Below are 19593 nucleotides of genomic sequence, written 5' to 3' on the forward strand. Positions count from 1 at the left end.
AACCAGATAAACAAATCACACTTGATCCAGTCATGAGAATTGTCCCAGACAACTCCACCTCAAACACAAGAAAAACAAAAACTACACACACATCAAATCAAACACACACATGCACATTTACGATCTGGTCTCTATCCAAAAAACACACTCAACTAAACAACAAAAGCTGCCTGTAGAGAACAGAATAAGGCAAAACCAGGGCAAATCTACACACAGAAGGCCAATTTGCATTAAATTACACATTTTAAAAGATGAAGAGCTTATCAAAGTGTCATTAAACTTCAGATCCCTTTAAAATCAGACCTCTCTTATCAAATGCATTTAAATATCCCCCGACACTGACATTATATCATTATAATCCTTTCATGTGACTATATATATACCTCGTCCTGTAGCTAAACGCAGGGGAATTATGACTATAAAACACTCGAAAGCTATAAATCAATCCCAATTCAAACTCCAGTAGGGAGATATAGAAATACAAGACATTATTTTGTATCCCAGGACTCATTAAAAGGGCTAGAAATCACAGAAAGGGCTGAAGGAATAAACGAAATGAAAATACATATAGTGCTTTTTTTAAATATTAATAGTAATATTTAAGATGAGGCTGGAAATTATATCAATATTTACACACATGCACAGAAAAAAAAAGTCAAGTGTATTTTTAGGGGACTAAATCTAGTAATTGGGCATTTACTGTACTAGGATCAGATATTAATTATAATAAATACAGAACGTCTCGTGTAACAGCGATAAAAACACAAACCTATGTACACTATGCTTTAAAAGCCAATGCCAGAGAATCGGTGACATGATGAACATCTGCACGGAACGTGTGAGTATAATTGTGATTAGAAATTAAACGATATTATGACTTATTTGAAGTTCACTTGCTGTAAATCCTCTTTAAGATGGATTGATTATCGTGCAGCATGCATAACCAACCTATGCAACATAACCAGACCCTAAATACGTACGGTAACTAACACGTTATCGCTCACCTGAAATACTCTACGACTCTCCTGAGAAACACAGTCCATAAAACCTGTCAGTTTATATTCAAACCACTATCCAGTACGATTTCAACATCCTAAAACCGTCACGACGATATTTGAGTTACAATAAATGCAAAAAAAAAAAGATTTAAGAAAGTTCACCAAAAATTTATATTTGCTGGAAATTTGCTCATCTTCAGACCATCCGAGATGTAGATGAGTTTGTTTCTTCATCAGATTTGGAGAAATGTAGCATTGTATAATTTGCTCGCCAATGAATGTGAATGGGTGCCGTCAGAATGAGAGTCCAAACAGCTGATAAAAACATCACAATAATCAACAAGTAATCCAGTCCATCAGTTAATGTCTTGAGAAGAGGAAAGCTAAATTTGTAGGAATAAAAAAAATGCATCATTAAGATGTTTTCACTTTAATATTGCTTTTTCCAGTGAAAAAGTGAGAAATCAAGAGTAGAGATCAAGCACCATTTACAAACCAAAAGTCAAAAACAGTTAACGTCTTAATGATAGATTTGTTTTACATGCACTTTTGTCTTCTCCAGATGTGAACTGATTGTGGATTATTGTGATGTTTTTATCAGCTGTTTGGACTCTTATTCTGACGGCACCCATTCACATCCATTGGTGAGCAAGTGATGCAATGCTACTTTTCTCCAAATCTGATGATGAAACAAACTCATCTACATCTTGGATGACCTGAGGGTGAGAACATTTTCAGTAAATTGTAATTTTTGTGTAAACTATTCCTTTAAAGGTGACTTATTTATATTAATAAATTAAATGGCGCTGTTCAGAGCGAATTGAAAAGCGAAGTGGAATCAGTTTCCTGTTCACACTGGGAAACGAATGCTGGAATCCGTCTGTCAGAACTCCAGATGGCCGAGGTCGCTGAAGTCGCAGTCGAACAGCTCGCTGACGCCTTCGTGATCCTCCAGGCCGAAGTGATAGTCCTGGCTGTGTGGCGGAGACAGGGAGATAAAAGCGTCCAGCGGGAGGCCGATGGCGTCCGTCTCACCGCCCCGCTCCAGAGCGAAGTCAGAGGAATCCAAAGGAGACAAATTGAAATCTGGCATCTCGCAAATGCCTGAAAATGGATCCGAGTCCAGATATGACTCTGAAACAGAGAACAAAAATTATTTGATTTATTAGGACTACTACAGAAATTAATGTAGATCGCAAAAGATCATTTAATACAAAAAGTAACACGTAAACAATCAGAACAAGAATTACCAATTATTAATAGCACATTTGTATAATTATAAGGGGTCATGAACTGAGAAACCAAAATTCCCTTGATCTTTTGACATAAGTGAACTCAAAACTTTAACATCTTCAAAATGTCTGACTAACGACAACGCAATTGATGTAATAGTGTACATAAAGTACAGTCTCTGCCGGTTTGGCCCCGCCCACTGATTCTACAGCGCTGCCTGTTTGGCCCCGCCCACTGCAGCCGCTTGCTGTCGGGGCGGAGTTGAAAACAGACACGCCAAGCCAGACACCTTCTGCTCCCGTTAGCGACACTCACACGGTGTTCGCATACTTTATCACAGATGAAGTGAATTAAATGCAATATTTGTCAAATACACAGACATTTCAGAAATTTTTTTATACAAGTATACTGCTTAATACAGTGCCATCTTTTCTGCCTGTTTTGCCCTGCCCACTGATTATAAATTGCTGCCTGTTTAGCCCCGCCCACTGATCATTTGCGGCTGCCTGTTTAGCCCCGCCCACTCTTTATATGTTGCTGCCTGTTTAGCCCCTCCCACTGATTCTACATAACTGCATGTTTAGCCCCACCCACTGACTCACACATCTAGTGTTGAGAAAGGTGATTTATATTTAGATTTGTATTTAAAATGTACACTAAGATTTCATGTTAAAATTACTATATTAGATTTATGTTTAAAATTCTCAGATTATGGTATTTGTTGTGATAGAGTGTCAAGACAATGATTTTAGTCAATTGGATGGGATTAGCATTACCTGAAGTCATTTCTCCAGACCTTTATACAGAAGCTAATAGTCGTCATAATCACATGCTAACCTGAGTCCGCACCCAGAGGCAAAGGGGAGGAACTGGGGAGAGTTGATGATGTCACTTCCTGCGAGATGCGATCAGACTGCGGGGGGCTCTGATTGGACGATTTCGCTGGACTACAATCAGTGACTGGACTACAGACCCCAGAACTGTCCTCGGGACACAGAAACACGTCGATCGGGCCTTTGGAGCTCTTGAGTGAAATCTGGTAACCCTGTAATTCAGACAACATTTAAAGGGACAAGAACACTTTACAAGTGTGTGTGTGTGTGTGTGTGTGTGTGTTCTCTCACCTCGCTGGGCTCAGAGACCTGCATCTTCGTCTCCGGCGGAGCTCGAATCACCATGATGATCTGATCCGGCGGCTTCACCGTGTTACGCAGGTCCTGACATCGAACGTATCCCAGCGTGACTCACCGTTAAAGACCACAACATCCACAGATTCACATGTTAGTCGACTTAAGCTGCCAGGATCAAGTTCAGCCTCAAACTGCTCAGATATACACCCAAATATGAAGAAAGGCTAAAATAAAGAGCTCAAGAACATCTATTTACATGTACACAATGAGAAAAATATGCATCAAGTATTTAGGAAAAAAAATATTTAAAATTTTATACACTGATACATTTAAATCTTAACTATAATTTTAGTCTGAAATAAAGAGCTAAAGGAGATTTTGGGAAGATCATGCTCTCTTTATATATACACACACATGCATAAATAAAAGTAGAATGCATTTAGGAAAATATATTAAATATTTCATATTATTACAGTTAAATCTTAAGTATAACCTTTTATTTTATTCTAACACATAAGAGCTTAAGTAATACATAAGAGCTTACCTGTATTTTTTATAGTAAGCATTACAATTTAGGTCTAATTTATTGCAAATACCTTCATCTTAATTATTTTTGTTTTCAATTCTTATCTTTATTTTAATTTGTTTTATTTACATAAAATTTTTAGTACTGTCAAATGATTAATTGCATCCAAAATAAAAGCTTTTGTTTCCATAATATGTAGGTGTTTGTGTATATTTATTATGGATATATAAATACACACACATACAGTATATATTTATATTCATAAAATGTATATAATAAAAAATATGAAATATATAAATGTAAAAATTTTCTGAAATATATACACGCATGTGTATTTATATATACTTATAATATAAAAACATACATTATGTTAACAAACTTTTATTTGAAAGTGATTATCACGATTAATCATTTGACAGCAGAAATATTTATTTATTTTCTTTGTGAGTGAATGTGAAGTCAGAGGCAATATTTGTTTGAATCTTGCCTCTCTACCTACATGTAAACACAGATTTAACAAATATTTGTGCATTTTTAAGCTGCTACATTTTAGTCTAAAAGAGTTAAAGACATTGAGAAGATCCCTCTCCTCACACACACACACACACACACACTGAGATGAAGGATATTTCTTGTTGTGTGTGTCCTCTGTGAGGAGCCGTAGCTGTAAGCTGCATTTGTTAATGAGCTCGTCGAGTTTCTCCTCGGCCTCCGTCAGCTCAGACACCTCCCTCTGCAGCGTCTGAAACCTGGCCATGGACGCCCCGTCGATACGGTTCCCCCTGAACACAAGAAACGTGACACACCGCAGATAAACAACTGCACAGATTTCCCGAACCAATCAGTGAAGCTCATGATGAACGCACAGCCACTGAATGTTGTTCTTGGACTTCTTGGAGATCAGGTGGATGCCTTCCAGGACGTTGGTGATGTCGTAGATGCGCCGTTTCTGGACGTCCAGCACCTGAGAGGCCCAGTTGAGGTCGACCACGCCGTCCGGAGACTGAGCCAGGAGATCCAGGAAGCGCTTGGTGGTCAGATTCAGAGACGTGTCGTAGCGGGACTTCTCCGTTGACACTTTATGCACTGAAACCAGAGGATTTCATGTGGAAAACTGTTATATACTGCAATGCAGGAGTGGATCGAATGAACGCTTTAATTCAGCAAGGATGCACTAAAGAGTTAATTCACCCAAAAATGAACATTAGCTCTTATTTTATAAAGCATTCTAGATGTACACGACTGGAGGAATGATACTGAAAATTCAGTTTCGATCACAGGAATAAATTACATCTTACATTATATTCACACAGAAAAACTTTTTTTATTCTAAATATATTTTACAATTTTACAAAAAGAAATTGATTTTAAAAAAGCAACCTAGGTGAGTATAAGAGACCTTTTTTTTAAATAAATTAATCTTACCAACACCAAACTTCTGAACACCATTATTATTCCTCTCTGATTGATATTTCCAGTTTTTCTTGACTACATCAGGAAACATTCATACCTCTGGGAGGCGCGGGTGTGGCTGGAGGTGCTGGTCCATGTGAAGCAGGTCGGGACGTGCAGATGTACTGATGATCACTGTCCAAATCCAACTTTCTCTTCACCTGAAAACAAAAAGCAGAAGGAAACCAGAAATTATGACCTTTAAGGCCTGATTAATGTATGCATAATAAAACTAAAACACTACTTCAATAAAGCCACAAAACTTTAAAATTGCAGCATAATTAAAAGAATGCATGCATGCAAAATAAAACACTAATGTTACTTTAACAAACATCTAATTGCATGCTGACAATCCAGTGGTAATCTGAGTCAGGTCCTTCAGCATAAGTTACTCAAGTACAACAGTGATCACAAACCACTCCATATGGATTCTAAACCTACAGGATTTGGTTTCCAAGCCCAGATCCAGTAATAATTATAATTAAGCTACATTCTGGAATGGAATTCCAAATGGTGAATATTCCAAAAAGGAAGACTAAAAATTGGAATCCCAACGGTTAAAGGTCACATGCATGGAATTTAAAGCATGCATGTGTGCCCAGACAGGTTAAAGGCGTACCGGTGGGCGTCCTAAAGTGGGTCTCCGGTGGTCCAGCAGGGTCGTGGTGGCAGTGGTGGTGTGATGAGGGGTGGCAAACAGCAAGATGTCGCCGGTTGCAGTGCTGGCCGAGGCTGTGCCCGGAGTGGAGATGATGACGATTTGATGATCTTCACTGAGATCAATGCTGCCATTGTTCAAGAGGGACTCAAAATCCGCCAGCAGGTCCTCCGAGGTCTGACCCGATATAAAACTCTCAGACATATCGGGCTAAATCAGCAGGGGTCACTCAGTCTCTGGGTGTATTTCCAATCCTTATGGCTTTCAATGCATGCAAACCGGTTGTTTTTCAAAATGCATGCATGAGAGAGAGTACAGCTGGATAAGCCACGTTAAAAACAGGCCTTGACTGAACATATGGGTGAGACTCTCAAACCACAACAAGGGCTGAATGTAGGTCAACTTCAGTTTGCACAACAAAAATCAACTTTAAATCAATAAAAGTTATTTATAAGACAATGCATTTTACTTCTAAACATGTTTAAGATAACTTTGACATGCATTATGAGTTTAGAATTGGGGTTGCTTTAAGGAAGTGCTTTTGAAAATGGCTGAAAAGCATAACAAATACAGTTCATCATAAATATACATCATCATATACAAATAGCAATGCAATTTCAACCTTTAAAGTGCATAAAACATGAAATTACTCCATACGATCCTGAAATTATAGTCGATGTTGCGATATTTTGTTACGAATGGAGTTAGGTTTTACTTGAGCAGTGGTAAACGTGTTTGAAGCGTGTTGTTATATTGGTAAACAGACTGTGTTTAAGTAAATATAAAGATATAACCCGATCCGGATGCGGAACAAAGCCCAAGTCCGGTTTCTGTTCGCATCTGCCACTTTAATCCAAAATATCCTGCGCTTTTGTCCTTTTTAATGACTCCATCCAGGAAGTATGGTCATGAACTCCGAATAACATCCAGATTCTTGCTCATTTGACGCAAAAACCCATTGAAACAGAAGAAAGGTGCGGCCAGAGAGTCCCCGCGCGCGACGCGGCCGGAATCGCTTCTGTTATTGTTGTGTTTTTTTGTTCCAGCTGATCGGAACCTGCTCATAGGTTTACGCGCCAAATCTTTTTTGCCGCGAAACTGGCACGTGCCAGTGTGCCGTGCACTGATTGGCTGATAAGTTGCGCCCTTCGCCCTACGTGTCAGAGTTCCCAGGCCGCTGGTTGGCTGTCGTGGCCGTCACTCAAAATGTCCTGTTTTCTTCTTTTTTTTAATAAATTTATTATTATCATTCTTTTTAAATATAGATAAGAGTTTTCTGAATGAAAAACTACATTTCGTCTCACGTATTTGGATTTATTAAATTGTTTTTCAATAAGTAACGGTAACGGATGAAGAGTTTCGATCAGCTGGAAATGTCATTATTTGTATGAATAAAGAACCATCTGCTCGTGCTCTGTACGCTTTTGTCTAATCGTCTAGTAAAGTTGTTGTTTCTAATAAAGCCACCATTTTTATTATTTTTTGTTGTGAATTTCTTTTCCATATAAAATAGCCGACAAAAAAAATCGCTATCATGACATTATGCACAAATTAATGTAATTTCTCTAACACAAATATTAAATCCATTAATTATCAAGCAATTTACAAAGTTGCTGTAGACTAATTAAGGTAATATTAATCTATTATGTATTTTATTTCATTTAATTAAACGCTTAATAAAGCTTAACATTTACAGCAAATGCTAAATTGCTTTATGAATATAAAAAAGTGATATAGTCACACAGGGTAAGTTTTGTTTCAAAACAATGCAAATATAAAATAGTCCTATGTGTGTGTGTGATATATATACATATATATATATATATATATATACATACATACAAATTAGCTCACGGATTTGAAAACATATCTTAAACCATATATGAAATGCCGCTGTCATGAAAATCACTGGCTAAATAAATAAACAATAACGTAAACTTTCTGTTCTATGTAAATGATTGTATTAAACTCCACCCACCGCCTGGCGTTATGCACATAGGAGCCACAAGATGGCAATATTTTAGGTTGTGTCGGTTCGTGCAAATGTCATTGTGTCAGAACACTACAGTAAAATAAAATGTAAAATAATAAATAATAAAAATAAATAATAGTAATAATAATAGCGCAGGATTGCTGACAATTTGATTGATTTACTTGAATGTACCTGAGAAGAGATTGGCGTAGAGGAGGGAGGAAGAGCGATTGGAATAACAGCCTCGAGCAGCGGATCATGGCGGTCCGGAGGGAGATAGACACATCACTGGAAAAGCCACAGAACAGCGTTACATCTAATGTTTTTATTTCACAATATTTAGCAAACTCATGTTCGGTGTTAATAAAATAGTTATTTTGGTATAGGTTGTTTTATTTATATATATATATATATATATATATATATATATATATATATATATATATATATATATATATATATATATATTTCACTAGTTTGTTTACACAGTTATATTATTAAAGCACCTGATAAACCAAAAAAAATAAATAAAGTTTTTCAGTTGACAAAGCAACATTTTTATTTTAATATTTCTGTTTAATTAATACATTTACTAATACTGAAATAAAAACAAGGTTAAAAAGAAATATAAAATAATAATAAAAAACTATTATAATCATGTTTAAAGATAAAATAAATAAAAACTTAAGGTGTATTTTGACACCTTGACACATATTGTTTTTCAGTTAGTAGCCCAGTAATTTCTCATTTTAGTTTTTCTTTATATATATTTTTTGTCCATGTTTTGTGAAGTTCTATGCAATAAGCATTGTGTTTTTTATCAAGTTATAAACAAAAGTTAAACTTTTGCAATAAAATGTCTGGACACTCCTGCATTCAGTTTAGTTCACCTGTGCTTCATCCCATGTGGACTCGATGCCAATTATCATTGTTCTGCATTACAAATATCATGAAGGTCTCAAAAAAACATAAACAAACACAATTTCCCATAGACATTTTTTTATTCAACTGCTGAACATCTTTTCACATTGGACTATACATACAAATCAACGCTAGTAAATAAACTCTGAAGCGACCGTGAAAGCAGCCGCTTCTACTTTAATACTAAAATCATCTGATAATCTGAAGACAGAGGAGGGTATTCACACCATGTACAGGATTCAGTTCATATACAGAGTCAAAGTGGTTTGGTTTACATGGATTAGTCAGAAAAGAGAGAGAGAGAGCCATATCACATTTAAACCATCATCCTGAGGATTTCACTGGTTAAATTCTCATTCAGAATGGGGGAGTTGGATAAAAACAGCTGTTTAAATAAATATTTGATGTTGCTTTTTTTTTTTTTTTTATCTAAAAGATCCTCCCTGACACCCTAAAACAGTCGTCCACATGAGTCTTGATATTATTACCCATAATGCAATGCGCTGAATCACAGCTGTATGCTTTATAGCAGGGCTTTGGGCTCCTCCAGTGGTTTAGACCAGATTCACTTCAAATAAAATCATGAGAAATGAAATAAACTATGATCTGAAACGCCCAAGAGCTTCCAGAAGACCTGTGTTTAAAGCAGCCGCCCTATAGAACTAGAGCGGCACCTGTGATCAATACTGCACGCTCCCAAACTCAGGCCCAAATAAACCAACATCATCGCTTCAGGGATTCAAGGCCAGCGCCGCGACTGAAAACCACACCGTTTCAGAGAAATAATTTACTAATGTGAACCAGAGCGTGAAATATGAAACACAGGAGATTAAGAATAAGGATATCCTGAAATCACGCAAAACTTTTAGACTCATTTGCATCATTTTAGAAATGTCCAAGCCATGTTTCACCTCAAAATTCATATATATATATAAATTGTTAATTTGTAAAAAAAATTAATTTTTAATTTAATTTAATTTTAATTATATATATATATATATATATATATATATATATATATATATATATATATATATATATATATATATATATATATATATATATATATATATATATATATATATATATATATATATATATATTAAAATTAAATTAAATTAAAAATTAAAAAAAATTGACAAATTAATTTATATACGGTCTTCTTGTTATTTAACTATTAAATGTATTAGTTTGGTAAAATGTTTATAATTAGTATATCATTTGTATATGTATAAATGTTTATTATTACATATGTACACTGTTTTTTTTTCACTTCCAGTTCAGGAAACATGTGGAAAATACGTTTTTCCACATCATACTAATGAGAATTCGTAAAAATGTGTTTAATTATCATGAACATGTTTTCAAGTCACAACGCAAAATACCTTAAGTGTCCTTTTATTTAAAAAAAAAATACAATTTCTAAATGTTTTTGGGATGAAGCTGGCCATTTGTTGACAGTTTGGATGAAGAGTTTGCTCAGGCTGCTGTCGAGTGCTACACTTTAATAACTCAGTTTGTTTGGATGACAGTGAGGGGAAAAAGGCACAAGGAGACCCGTCGAAGGGTTTGTGGACATAAAAACACATTCACAGAGCTCTGGTGAATCAATGCGATCTTCTGGAGTCATTCAGAACGGCTCTCGCTGGATTAATCAGATGTAGAAACGTCAGCGTCTCGTCTCTGACACGCTTGCATAAAGCCTCCTCGTCTCACGGGGACACAGACATTAACACCAATCGACAGTCATTCACCTGTGTGTCAGATCATCGGTCTGTCCTCTCAGGAAACTAGTGTGCATGAGATCTGGATGTCTTCTGTGTGTGTGTGTGTGTGTGTGTGTGTGTGTGAGAGAGAGAGAGAGAGAGAGAGCGTCTCACTCCTGTCCGAATCCCTCCGTCTCCTCGATAGCAAACATCAGCTTCTCCTTCATCTGCTCGTAACTGCGGTACGGCGGCAGATCAAGACGATTAAAACTGAAAAACAAGAGACTTTACAGGTTTAATATCCACACGGTCTTCTACGAATACTGTATGTGTAGTGTTCCTGCAGCTCAAGTGTTAGCGCATTGTGTTAGCAAGCGCAAGGTTGTGGGTTCGAATCCCAGGGAACACAAGTTAGGAGAAAACTATTAGCATGAATGCAATGTAAGTCGCTTTTAGCGTCTGCTAATGCATGAATGTAAATGTATATGTTCTGCTGCTGTATTACACATGAATATTATTGATTAGGATGATTATTATATGCAGTATACAACAATGGATACTAAATAATTACAGTATATAAAGCTCTAAGAGTGTCACATAACAGGAATGAATTATTTATCATGAATTTCAAAATAAATATTAGTTATTTAACAATTATTTATAAATTAAGATTATTTAACAACTAAATAACATTATTAACCTCAAATTAAAAATATGACTAAATTTGTGTACTACTAATCAAATAATTAATCATTATTTACTAATTTACATAACGTGATTGATTTAGTAAACAACAAATAATTAGACAGAAATAATACAAACGTAGTTATTATAAACAATAAAATACTATAAACCATCATAAAATTATTTATAGAAATATTTTAACAATAGTTTGAAATAGTATTATTATTACATTATTAATATATACTATTTAAATATATTTTAACAATAATAATAATTTCAACCTCACATAAATGTGTTACTTATAATACACACATACTTGTGTATACTAATATACACCATTTAATATATATACACTATAAACATATGCATGTAATATATACACACAAACACTACTTTATTTTATTTATGCTTTCTACATTAAAAATGTTTTTGCCTTTTGATTAATCTATTTGCTAAATCATTAAAACATTATGTAGACCGGTGAAAAGGTGCAACCATTGGACTAATATTTTAAACACGCCTCCTCTGACACATACACACATAAAGATAATGTTTGCATGTATGAAGTGAGATGATGTACCATGTGTGACTGCGGGGAAGCCAGTTCTCCTTCCCAACCTTCTCGATGCAGAACTTCTGCGGTCCGTTACTCCCTGAAACGAACACAGGAGAAACGTCACACTCTCTTAATGCTAGAACACAACACACTGTGCAAGATACATGCATGGTGAATGTGGTTTCATATGATTATAATCAATAAAACTAAAAAACCTCACCCATCAGGTCTGCGAAGCCTCCTACAGGCAGACGACAGGTACCACTGACGAACTGCAGCAGTCTCATGCGCTTCTCATTGTCCATCTCTTTAATAAACTACACAGAAAACAGACAGTGTCTTGGTGCAATCTGAATAATTACTCATGTAAAACGATTACTGCGTCGCGTCATTACCTGCCAGAACCACAGGATCTGTTTACTGGTGGAGGTGTAATGTCTGTAAATGGTGTTTCTCTGCCAGTCGTTCAGATCTATTTCTTGCATTCCACACAGCATCACCTATGACACACACACACACACACACACACGGTTATTTACAGAACAGATGCAACACTATTTAAATGTATTTGCACATGCATCCCAAACATATAAGAAAGCCACTGTATTTGTAATGTTGTGCAATGATATTCAGACTCAAGGGCACATATGTTTATTTTAGGCAGCTCTGTGCATGGGATTTAATGGATTTTAAAGCAGCGTCTCTCACCTCCAGCTCTTTGGCATCGAAATACTGCAGGTACTGCTGTGGAAGAACCTCATTAAATCCTTCGAAGAAAGCTTGAGTCTGTTCCTCGACACCACGAGACAGACGCCACTCGGCCACCAGCCTGAACACACACACACACACACACACACACAACAGGACATTTACAACCAACACACACTCAACATCATCGGAGGAAGCTAGCGTCTGAGAGATCATCAATACTGAACCTGGTGTAAATGCACTTTATGGGAAGCTAACACAACACAACAGCTAGCAGTTAAAAACAACTAGCATTTTGTTCATCTTTTTACACGCATTTAAGATAATATCTTTTTTTAGCATTTTTGTTACAGTGAAACAACATCTATAATAAAATGCAAAGTTGTGCAACATTTTAAATAAAATTCAAATATAATATAAATTTATATTATGATAATAATTTATCAATAAAATGTTCTTGCAATAAATACATTACATGCAAGTTAATGCAACATTTTTCTATGTGTGTGTGTGTGCATTATAATAAATAAATAAATAAATATATATATATATATATATATATATATATATATATATATATATATATATATATATATATATATATATATATATATGCACACACACACACACATGAATATAATAAATAATAGTAATATAAATGTATATATAATGAAAATGTACATACAAAATTGTATTATATAATAAAATGTATAATATATAAATGTAATTAATATGTAATTGTAAATGTAATTTACATTTTTAACATTAAAGTTTTAAATAAATGCATTAAAAAATTTAAATTAATGTAACTGTTAACATAAACATTAACATAAAATTTCAAACATTAGGTCTTGGAGGCAGCATTTATTTGCTGTTTACTGTTTAACGTGGCCTTAAATTGTTGGCTAGATAAGCAGCTCACGAGAGTGACGGCTCTGAAACGAGGGAAATCAAAAAGCAGACTGAGCTTCTTCCTTATAATATCATCACTAACTGGACTTTGACGAGTAAAATGAATATAATCGTTTGCATGACCAAAACTAAAGCATCTAGAGGGCTTGTGTGTGTGAGCGAGGGCTCTGGCTTTATTTAGCATCCAGAGTGTTTCATTATGAGACTTGAGACGGGCACCTGATGTACTCCTCTTTGTTCTCCTCTGTGACCTGGATGTTCCCTCCGTCCGGCTTCAGCTCGTGAGTCGACACCTCACCCAGGATCTCCTTATCCACCGAGAAGAACATCTCCAGCCCGCACTCCTCGATGTTATTATCCCTGACACAACACACACAGACACAGTTAGAGACATTCACGACTGAAATCAATCAGACACGAGGGTTTATAATCACTCCAAACGACTCCAGAATTCATGAAACTAACTCAGCTTATAACACTGACAAAAAGATTCAGAAACAATCATTTGAGGTGATCATGATCACATAAGGCAAACATAAAAAAAGGAATATATATATATAATATATTTTTTTACATGCATTTAAAACATTTTAGAAACTTTATTAACGGTTACAATAATTAAAATAATAATATGATATAATAATAATAATAATAATAATAATAAAAAATTTTATTGACCAAAGTCACCATTTATTTTAAAGAGTAATTAAATATGTATATATTTAGAGGCCTAAACACAATTATATTTAAGTAATCAATGCAACTTTACTCTGAAATTTAAAGAGGACTTTATTTACATATTTAGGAGTATTAATAAGTTAGAATTTATGTTTATTTTTATTATGTAACATTTTATAGATAAATACATACAAACAAAATACATACATGCATAAATATTTATTCATGCATTAATTTCAATAGAATGAAAAAACTGATATACATAAATCTATATATTTAAATGTTATTTTTATTTATCATATATTAACATATACAGTATTGTTCAAAATAATAGCAGTACAATGTGACTAACCAGAATAATCAAGGTTTTTAGTATATTTTTATTGCTACGTGGCAAACAAGTTACCAGTAGGTTCAGTAGATTGTCAGAAAACAAACAAGACCCCAGCATTCATGATATGCACGCTCTTAAGGCTGTGCAATTGGGGCAATTAGTTGAAAGGGGTGTGTTCAAAAAAATAGCAGTGTCTACCTTTGACTGTACAAACTCAAAACTATTTTGTACAAACATTTTTTTTTTCTGGGATTTAGCAATCCTGTGAATCACTAAACTAATATTTAGTTGTATGACCACAGTTTTTTAAAACTGCTTGACATCTGTGTGGCATGGAGTCAACCAACTTGTGGCACCTCTCAGCTGTTATTCCACTCCATGATTCTTTAACAACATTCCACAATTCATTCACATTTCTTGGTTTTGCTTCAGAAACAGCATTTTTGATATCACCCCACAAGTTCTCAATTGGATTAAGGTCTGGAGATTGGGCTGGCCACTCCATAACATTAATTTTGTTGGTTTGGAACCAAGACTTTGCCCGTTTACTAGTGTGTTTTGGGTCATTGTCTTGTTGAAACAACCATTTCAAGGGCATGTCCTCTTCAGCATAGGGCAACATGACCTCTTCAAGTATTTTAACATATGCAAACTGATCCATGATCCCTGGTATGCGATAAATAGGCCCAACACCATAGTAGGAGAAACATGCCCATATCATGATGCTTGCACCTCCATGCTTCACTGTCTTCACTGTGTACTGTGGCTTGAATTCAGAGTTTGGGGGTCGTCTCACAAACTGCCTGTGGCCCTTGGACCCAAAAAGAACAATTTTACTCTCATCAGTCCACAAAATGTTCCTCCATTTCTCTTTAGGCCAGTTGATGTGTTCTTTGGCAAATTGTAACCTCTTCTGCACATGCCTTTTTTTTAACAGAGGGACTTTGCGGGGGATTCTTGAAAATAGATTAGCTTCACACAGACGTCTTCTAACTGTCACAGTACTTACAGGTAACTCCAGACTGTCTTTGATCATCCTGGAGGTGATCATTGGCTGAGCCTTTGCCATTCTGGTTATTCTTCTATCCATTTTGATGGTTGTCTTCCGTTTTCTTCCACGTCTCTCTGGTTTTGCTCTCCATTTTAAGGCATTGGAGATCATTTTAGCTGAACAGCCTATCATTTTTTGCACCTCTTTATAGGTTTTCCCCTCTCTAATCAACTTTTTAATCAAAGTACGCTGTTCTTCTGAACAATGTCTTGAACGACCCATTTTCCTCAGCTTTCAAATGCATGTTCAACAAGTGTTGGCTTCATCCTTAAATAGGGGCCACCTTATTCACACCTGTTTCTTCACAAAATTGATGACCTCAGTGATTGAATGCCACACTGCTATTTTTTTGAACACACCCCTTTCAACTAATTCAACTAATTGCCCAATTGCACAGCCTTAAGAGCGTGCATATCATGAATGCTGGGTCTCATTTGTTTTCTGAGAATCTACTGAACCTACTGGTAACTTGTTTGCCACGTAGCAATAAAAAATATACGAAAAACCTTGATTATTCTGGTTAGTCACATTGTACTGCTATTTATTTTGAACAATACTGTATATATATATATATATATATATATATAATATATATATATATATATATATATATATATATATATATATATATATATATATATATATATATATATATATATATTATATAATATATATATATATATACACATATACATATAGAGTTTTTTTTTATTACGTATATATAGTTCGTATAATGTATTACAAAATGTCATGAATATTATTTAGTATTTTATATTCTTTTTTATTTTTAAAACAAGTACCCAAAAAGTACCATGGTATTCTTTAAAGTGCCTTATGGTATATATTACAGTACTATGGTACCACATACACTTCTGTAAGACTTGAATGCATTCCACAATGAATATTAATGCGCTCGGTAAAGCTGTAAACTGACTTGATCCAGATGAGCGAGTTGTAAAACTCGGGGTCGATGGACTCCAGGTCTTTCCAGAGCCAAGGGCTTATTCAGGATGCGCTGTAGACGGCAGCGAGAAGCCCGTATCGATGAAACTTCCCATGAAACAAGGCCTGCAGGAAGCACACAGAAATAAATGCTAAACATTATAATGTTCCTGAATGTCCGAATCCAGTTTAAGAAACAGGAGCTTAAAACACAATCTGACATTGACCAAATATGGCAAGGCAGCATTACCATGGCGATGAAGCGTCCAATGAAGCGGAAGTATTTGAGGTGGTCGGGGTTTGATGTAGGAGGCGGGGTTTATCTGGAGGCAGTAGTTGTCTTTGCCAGCGTATTCAAACAGACAGTACATGGGGTTCAACACCTCGTGAGACAACAGGAAGAACACTCCCTGCACAAAACACAACACACGCTTTATTTCACAGCATCACACTGGACACAAGTCACTACTAACAACTATAAATCACTGCATCAGAGCAGGAGACGCCTCGATAACTTGAATGATCTTTCATTTGAGTGTTTACATTTGAGTTAAACTCTTTATAGGAACCGAATCAAACCTCTTTCAGTAGCCATAAAGAGAACTTCAGTGTTAGTATCACTGAGACACTCTAAAAAAATACATACACATATATATATATATATATATATATATATATATATATATATATATATAATATATATATAAAAATTTTTTTATTTTTTTCAATTTTAGTTTTAGTTATTTTTGAGTTAAACTAACAACTAGGTGAAATAGTTTTTTGAAGTACTCTTTTTATATGCTTTATTTTATTTTATTTTGAATTAACATACATTTTAATAATAAAGTCTGTATTTTATAGTTTACATTTTTTTTAATTAACCAATAATTATTTCTAAACTACAGAGTTTAAATATGAACAGTTTACAATATTAATATAAATTAAATATAAATTATATATATATATATATATATATATATCTCCACTTGAGAATTCATGGGGCACATTCCCACTGTTTCTGTGATTTTATTGTTGTTATTATTATTAAATATTATACTCAACAAAATAAGGAAATATATTGTAATATTGTTACTATATTAACTTATAAAATAAAAAAAACAGTTAAGCGTTTAATAAAATTACAATGCTAATATGTTACAATACTAGATTTTTTTTGGACTTTAAACAAATGTGCTTTTTATTTTGAAAGATTGCCAGCAATAAAAGTGTGTGCTGATTGTTTTCAGAGCACATTTATTTAATCAATTTGCCTTCAGTTTGACCATGGCAGTAATGCATATGTTGATATATCGTGTAGCGCTGCTCTAGACAGTTTTGATCTGCTCTTTATTCTCCAGAAAGAGAGAAATCTGAAGCTTTGCCTGGCCACGCCTCCATAGTCAAGCCCCTCCTCCCGGGGAAGATGATCCACAGCCTGCCGCCGGAGATCCTGAGCGTTGAAGCTCATGATCTGCAGAGAGACACCACAGAACAACGTCAGTTCATATCTTCAGAGACTCCGGACCATGAGGACGTCACAGGCGTTTAAAGACAAGTCTCGGATCTGGCTGTTAAATGCTGCAGCTACTAGCAGAAAAAACACCACAGTTTACATCAAGTCATGGGTTACCTGCTGGAACGAGTCTTCAAACAGCGTTTTGCGGCTGACGGTGATCTTTATGTGCTGTGGCACTCTAATTGCTGTAACGAAAAATTCAAAACAATCAAAACTGAAGATTTCATAATATCCATTTTGAAAAACTTTTGCTTAAGGTCATAAAAATGTAACATGAGTGAGTTTGTTTCTTTCATCAGATTTGGAGAAATGTAGCATTGCATCACTTGCTCACCAACAGATCCTCTGCAGTGAATGGGTGCCGTCAGAATGAAAGCTGATAAAAACATCACAGCTGTTTGGATCTTATTCTGACGGCACCCATTCACTGCAGAGCATCCATTAAAAGCGAATACATCTTTTAGGGGGAACTATTCCTTTAATATTGTTCTGATGAACTTCTGATGTTCGTTCTTTTTAACGCTTCATAATTTCTCCATCCATAAAAACACAACTGGAGCATGAATCCTCACCTGACACCAGAATCTGAAGTATTGCACTTTGCTTTGAAGTCTCGTACGTATGTGATCTGAGGGCCGTTCTCACTGGAGGGAAGGAAAGTGTGAAACGTTTATTAATGCAAACACAGTATAACGGTAAAACTGCATCATATTTGGTTCAGGACTAATCTAAGAATATTGTTCATCAATCACTTAAACGGCTGTGCATCTAATCATTACTGGATTACTTCTTAACTGCGCTCAGAACAGCTGATGGTGAAAACACCCTAAAAAAAAGTCGCATCTATATGTCCTAAAGATTTAATCTGACGCTCGTGACGGGTAACACGCAGAGCAGAAGTTTGTTTGTCGAGACTATTCTGACATCAGCAGCACGTCTCACATTCCTCTGACGTCGAGGATGGCTTTTGTGTCTTCAAAACACTTGATGTGGATTAATACACACATTCTGAAGAGGCGTGTTTGGCATTCTCCGAGCAGAGTCATCACCGAAGGTTATAATCGAATGCGGTTTCACTCCTGAAAACCTGTTTTTCCTGTTATGCAAGTAAAGATGAACGAGATCACCGTGCGTCTGTAAGCTGAACCAAACTGAGCAAAACAGAGAGATTCCTCGGAACAGTGTCAAGGTGATTTATACATTATCATTTCAAAAACATAAGAAAAGAAAGCTGCGCTGCTGCTGACATCATAATGCAACTGTGAATGCTGCACTGCTGATAACATCAGTGTGATACTGAACGGATGCTGACATCATAATGCAACCATAAACACTGCTCTACTGCCGACATTGATAACGTGTTCGTGAACTGCTGCTGATATTATAATGCAGTGCTGGGAATCCATGCAGAACTGCATTATCTAGACCCGTCCGGTGCGTGTTTGCACTTACAGAGAGGATTTCCCAGTCCGGGGGTCGATGTAAGTGTGGTTCTCCGGGTGTGATCTACGAAGTAAGGGGTGCCATCGACCGTAAACCTCATCTCCCATCCTTCGGGAGGGGTTTCTCATTCAAGCAAACGCACAACACAGAGACCGAGCCATGAGCATCACTCG

At 35.5% G+C, this 19593-nt stretch overlaps 2 protein-coding genes across 5 annotated transcripts in view; both read right to left on the bottom strand.

The window, feature by feature from the left end:
* Positions 1 to 1741: 1741 nt before the first annotated feature.
* On the bottom strand, positions 1742 to 7454 carry LOC113041620 (transcription factor E2F1-like). Its single transcript, XM_026200253.1, has 7 exons — positions 5959 to 7454; positions 5398 to 5500; positions 4754 to 4973; positions 4517 to 4669; positions 3356 to 3470; positions 3069 to 3276; positions 1742 to 2132 (listed from the first exon to the last, which is right to left on the bottom strand). Exons 1-7 carry the CDS (start codon positions 6199 to 6201, stop codon positions 1882 to 1884), a joined length of 1293 nt encoding a protein of 430 aa, XP_026056038.1. The 5' UTR covers positions 6202 to 7454; the 3' UTR covers positions 1742 to 1881.
* Positions 7455 to 10275: 2821 nt separating this feature from the next.
* The window catches only part of LOC113041612 (E3 ubiquitin-protein ligase Itchy-like), a 28223-nt gene continuing 18905 nt past the window's right edge, over positions 10276 to 19593 (bottom strand). For all 4 annotated transcript variants that reach the window (XM_026200243.1, XM_026200242.1, XM_026200240.1 and 1 more), the window contains 6 exons: positions 13676 to 13816; positions 12545 to 12665; positions 12232 to 12336; positions 12057 to 12153; positions 11861 to 11933; positions 10276 to 10866 (listed from right to left, as the gene is read on the bottom strand). In XM_026200243.1, the coding sequence (XP_026056028.1) occupies positions 10767 to 10866; positions 11861 to 11933; positions 12057 to 12153; positions 12232 to 12336; positions 12545 to 12665; positions 13676 to 13816 (637 nt within the window). In that variant the 3' untranslated portion in view covers positions 10276 to 10766. The remainder of the gene's footprint in view (positions 10867 to 11860; positions 11934 to 12056; positions 12154 to 12231; positions 12337 to 12544; positions 12666 to 13675; positions 13817 to 19593) is intronic.

The sequence above is a fragment of the Carassius auratus genome, chromosome 23, assembly GCF_003368295.1.
Source record: "Carassius auratus strain Wakin chromosome 23, ASM336829v1, whole genome shotgun sequence".
NCBI classification, from domain to species: Eukaryota; Metazoa; Chordata; class Actinopteri; order Cypriniformes; family Cyprinidae; genus Carassius; species Carassius auratus.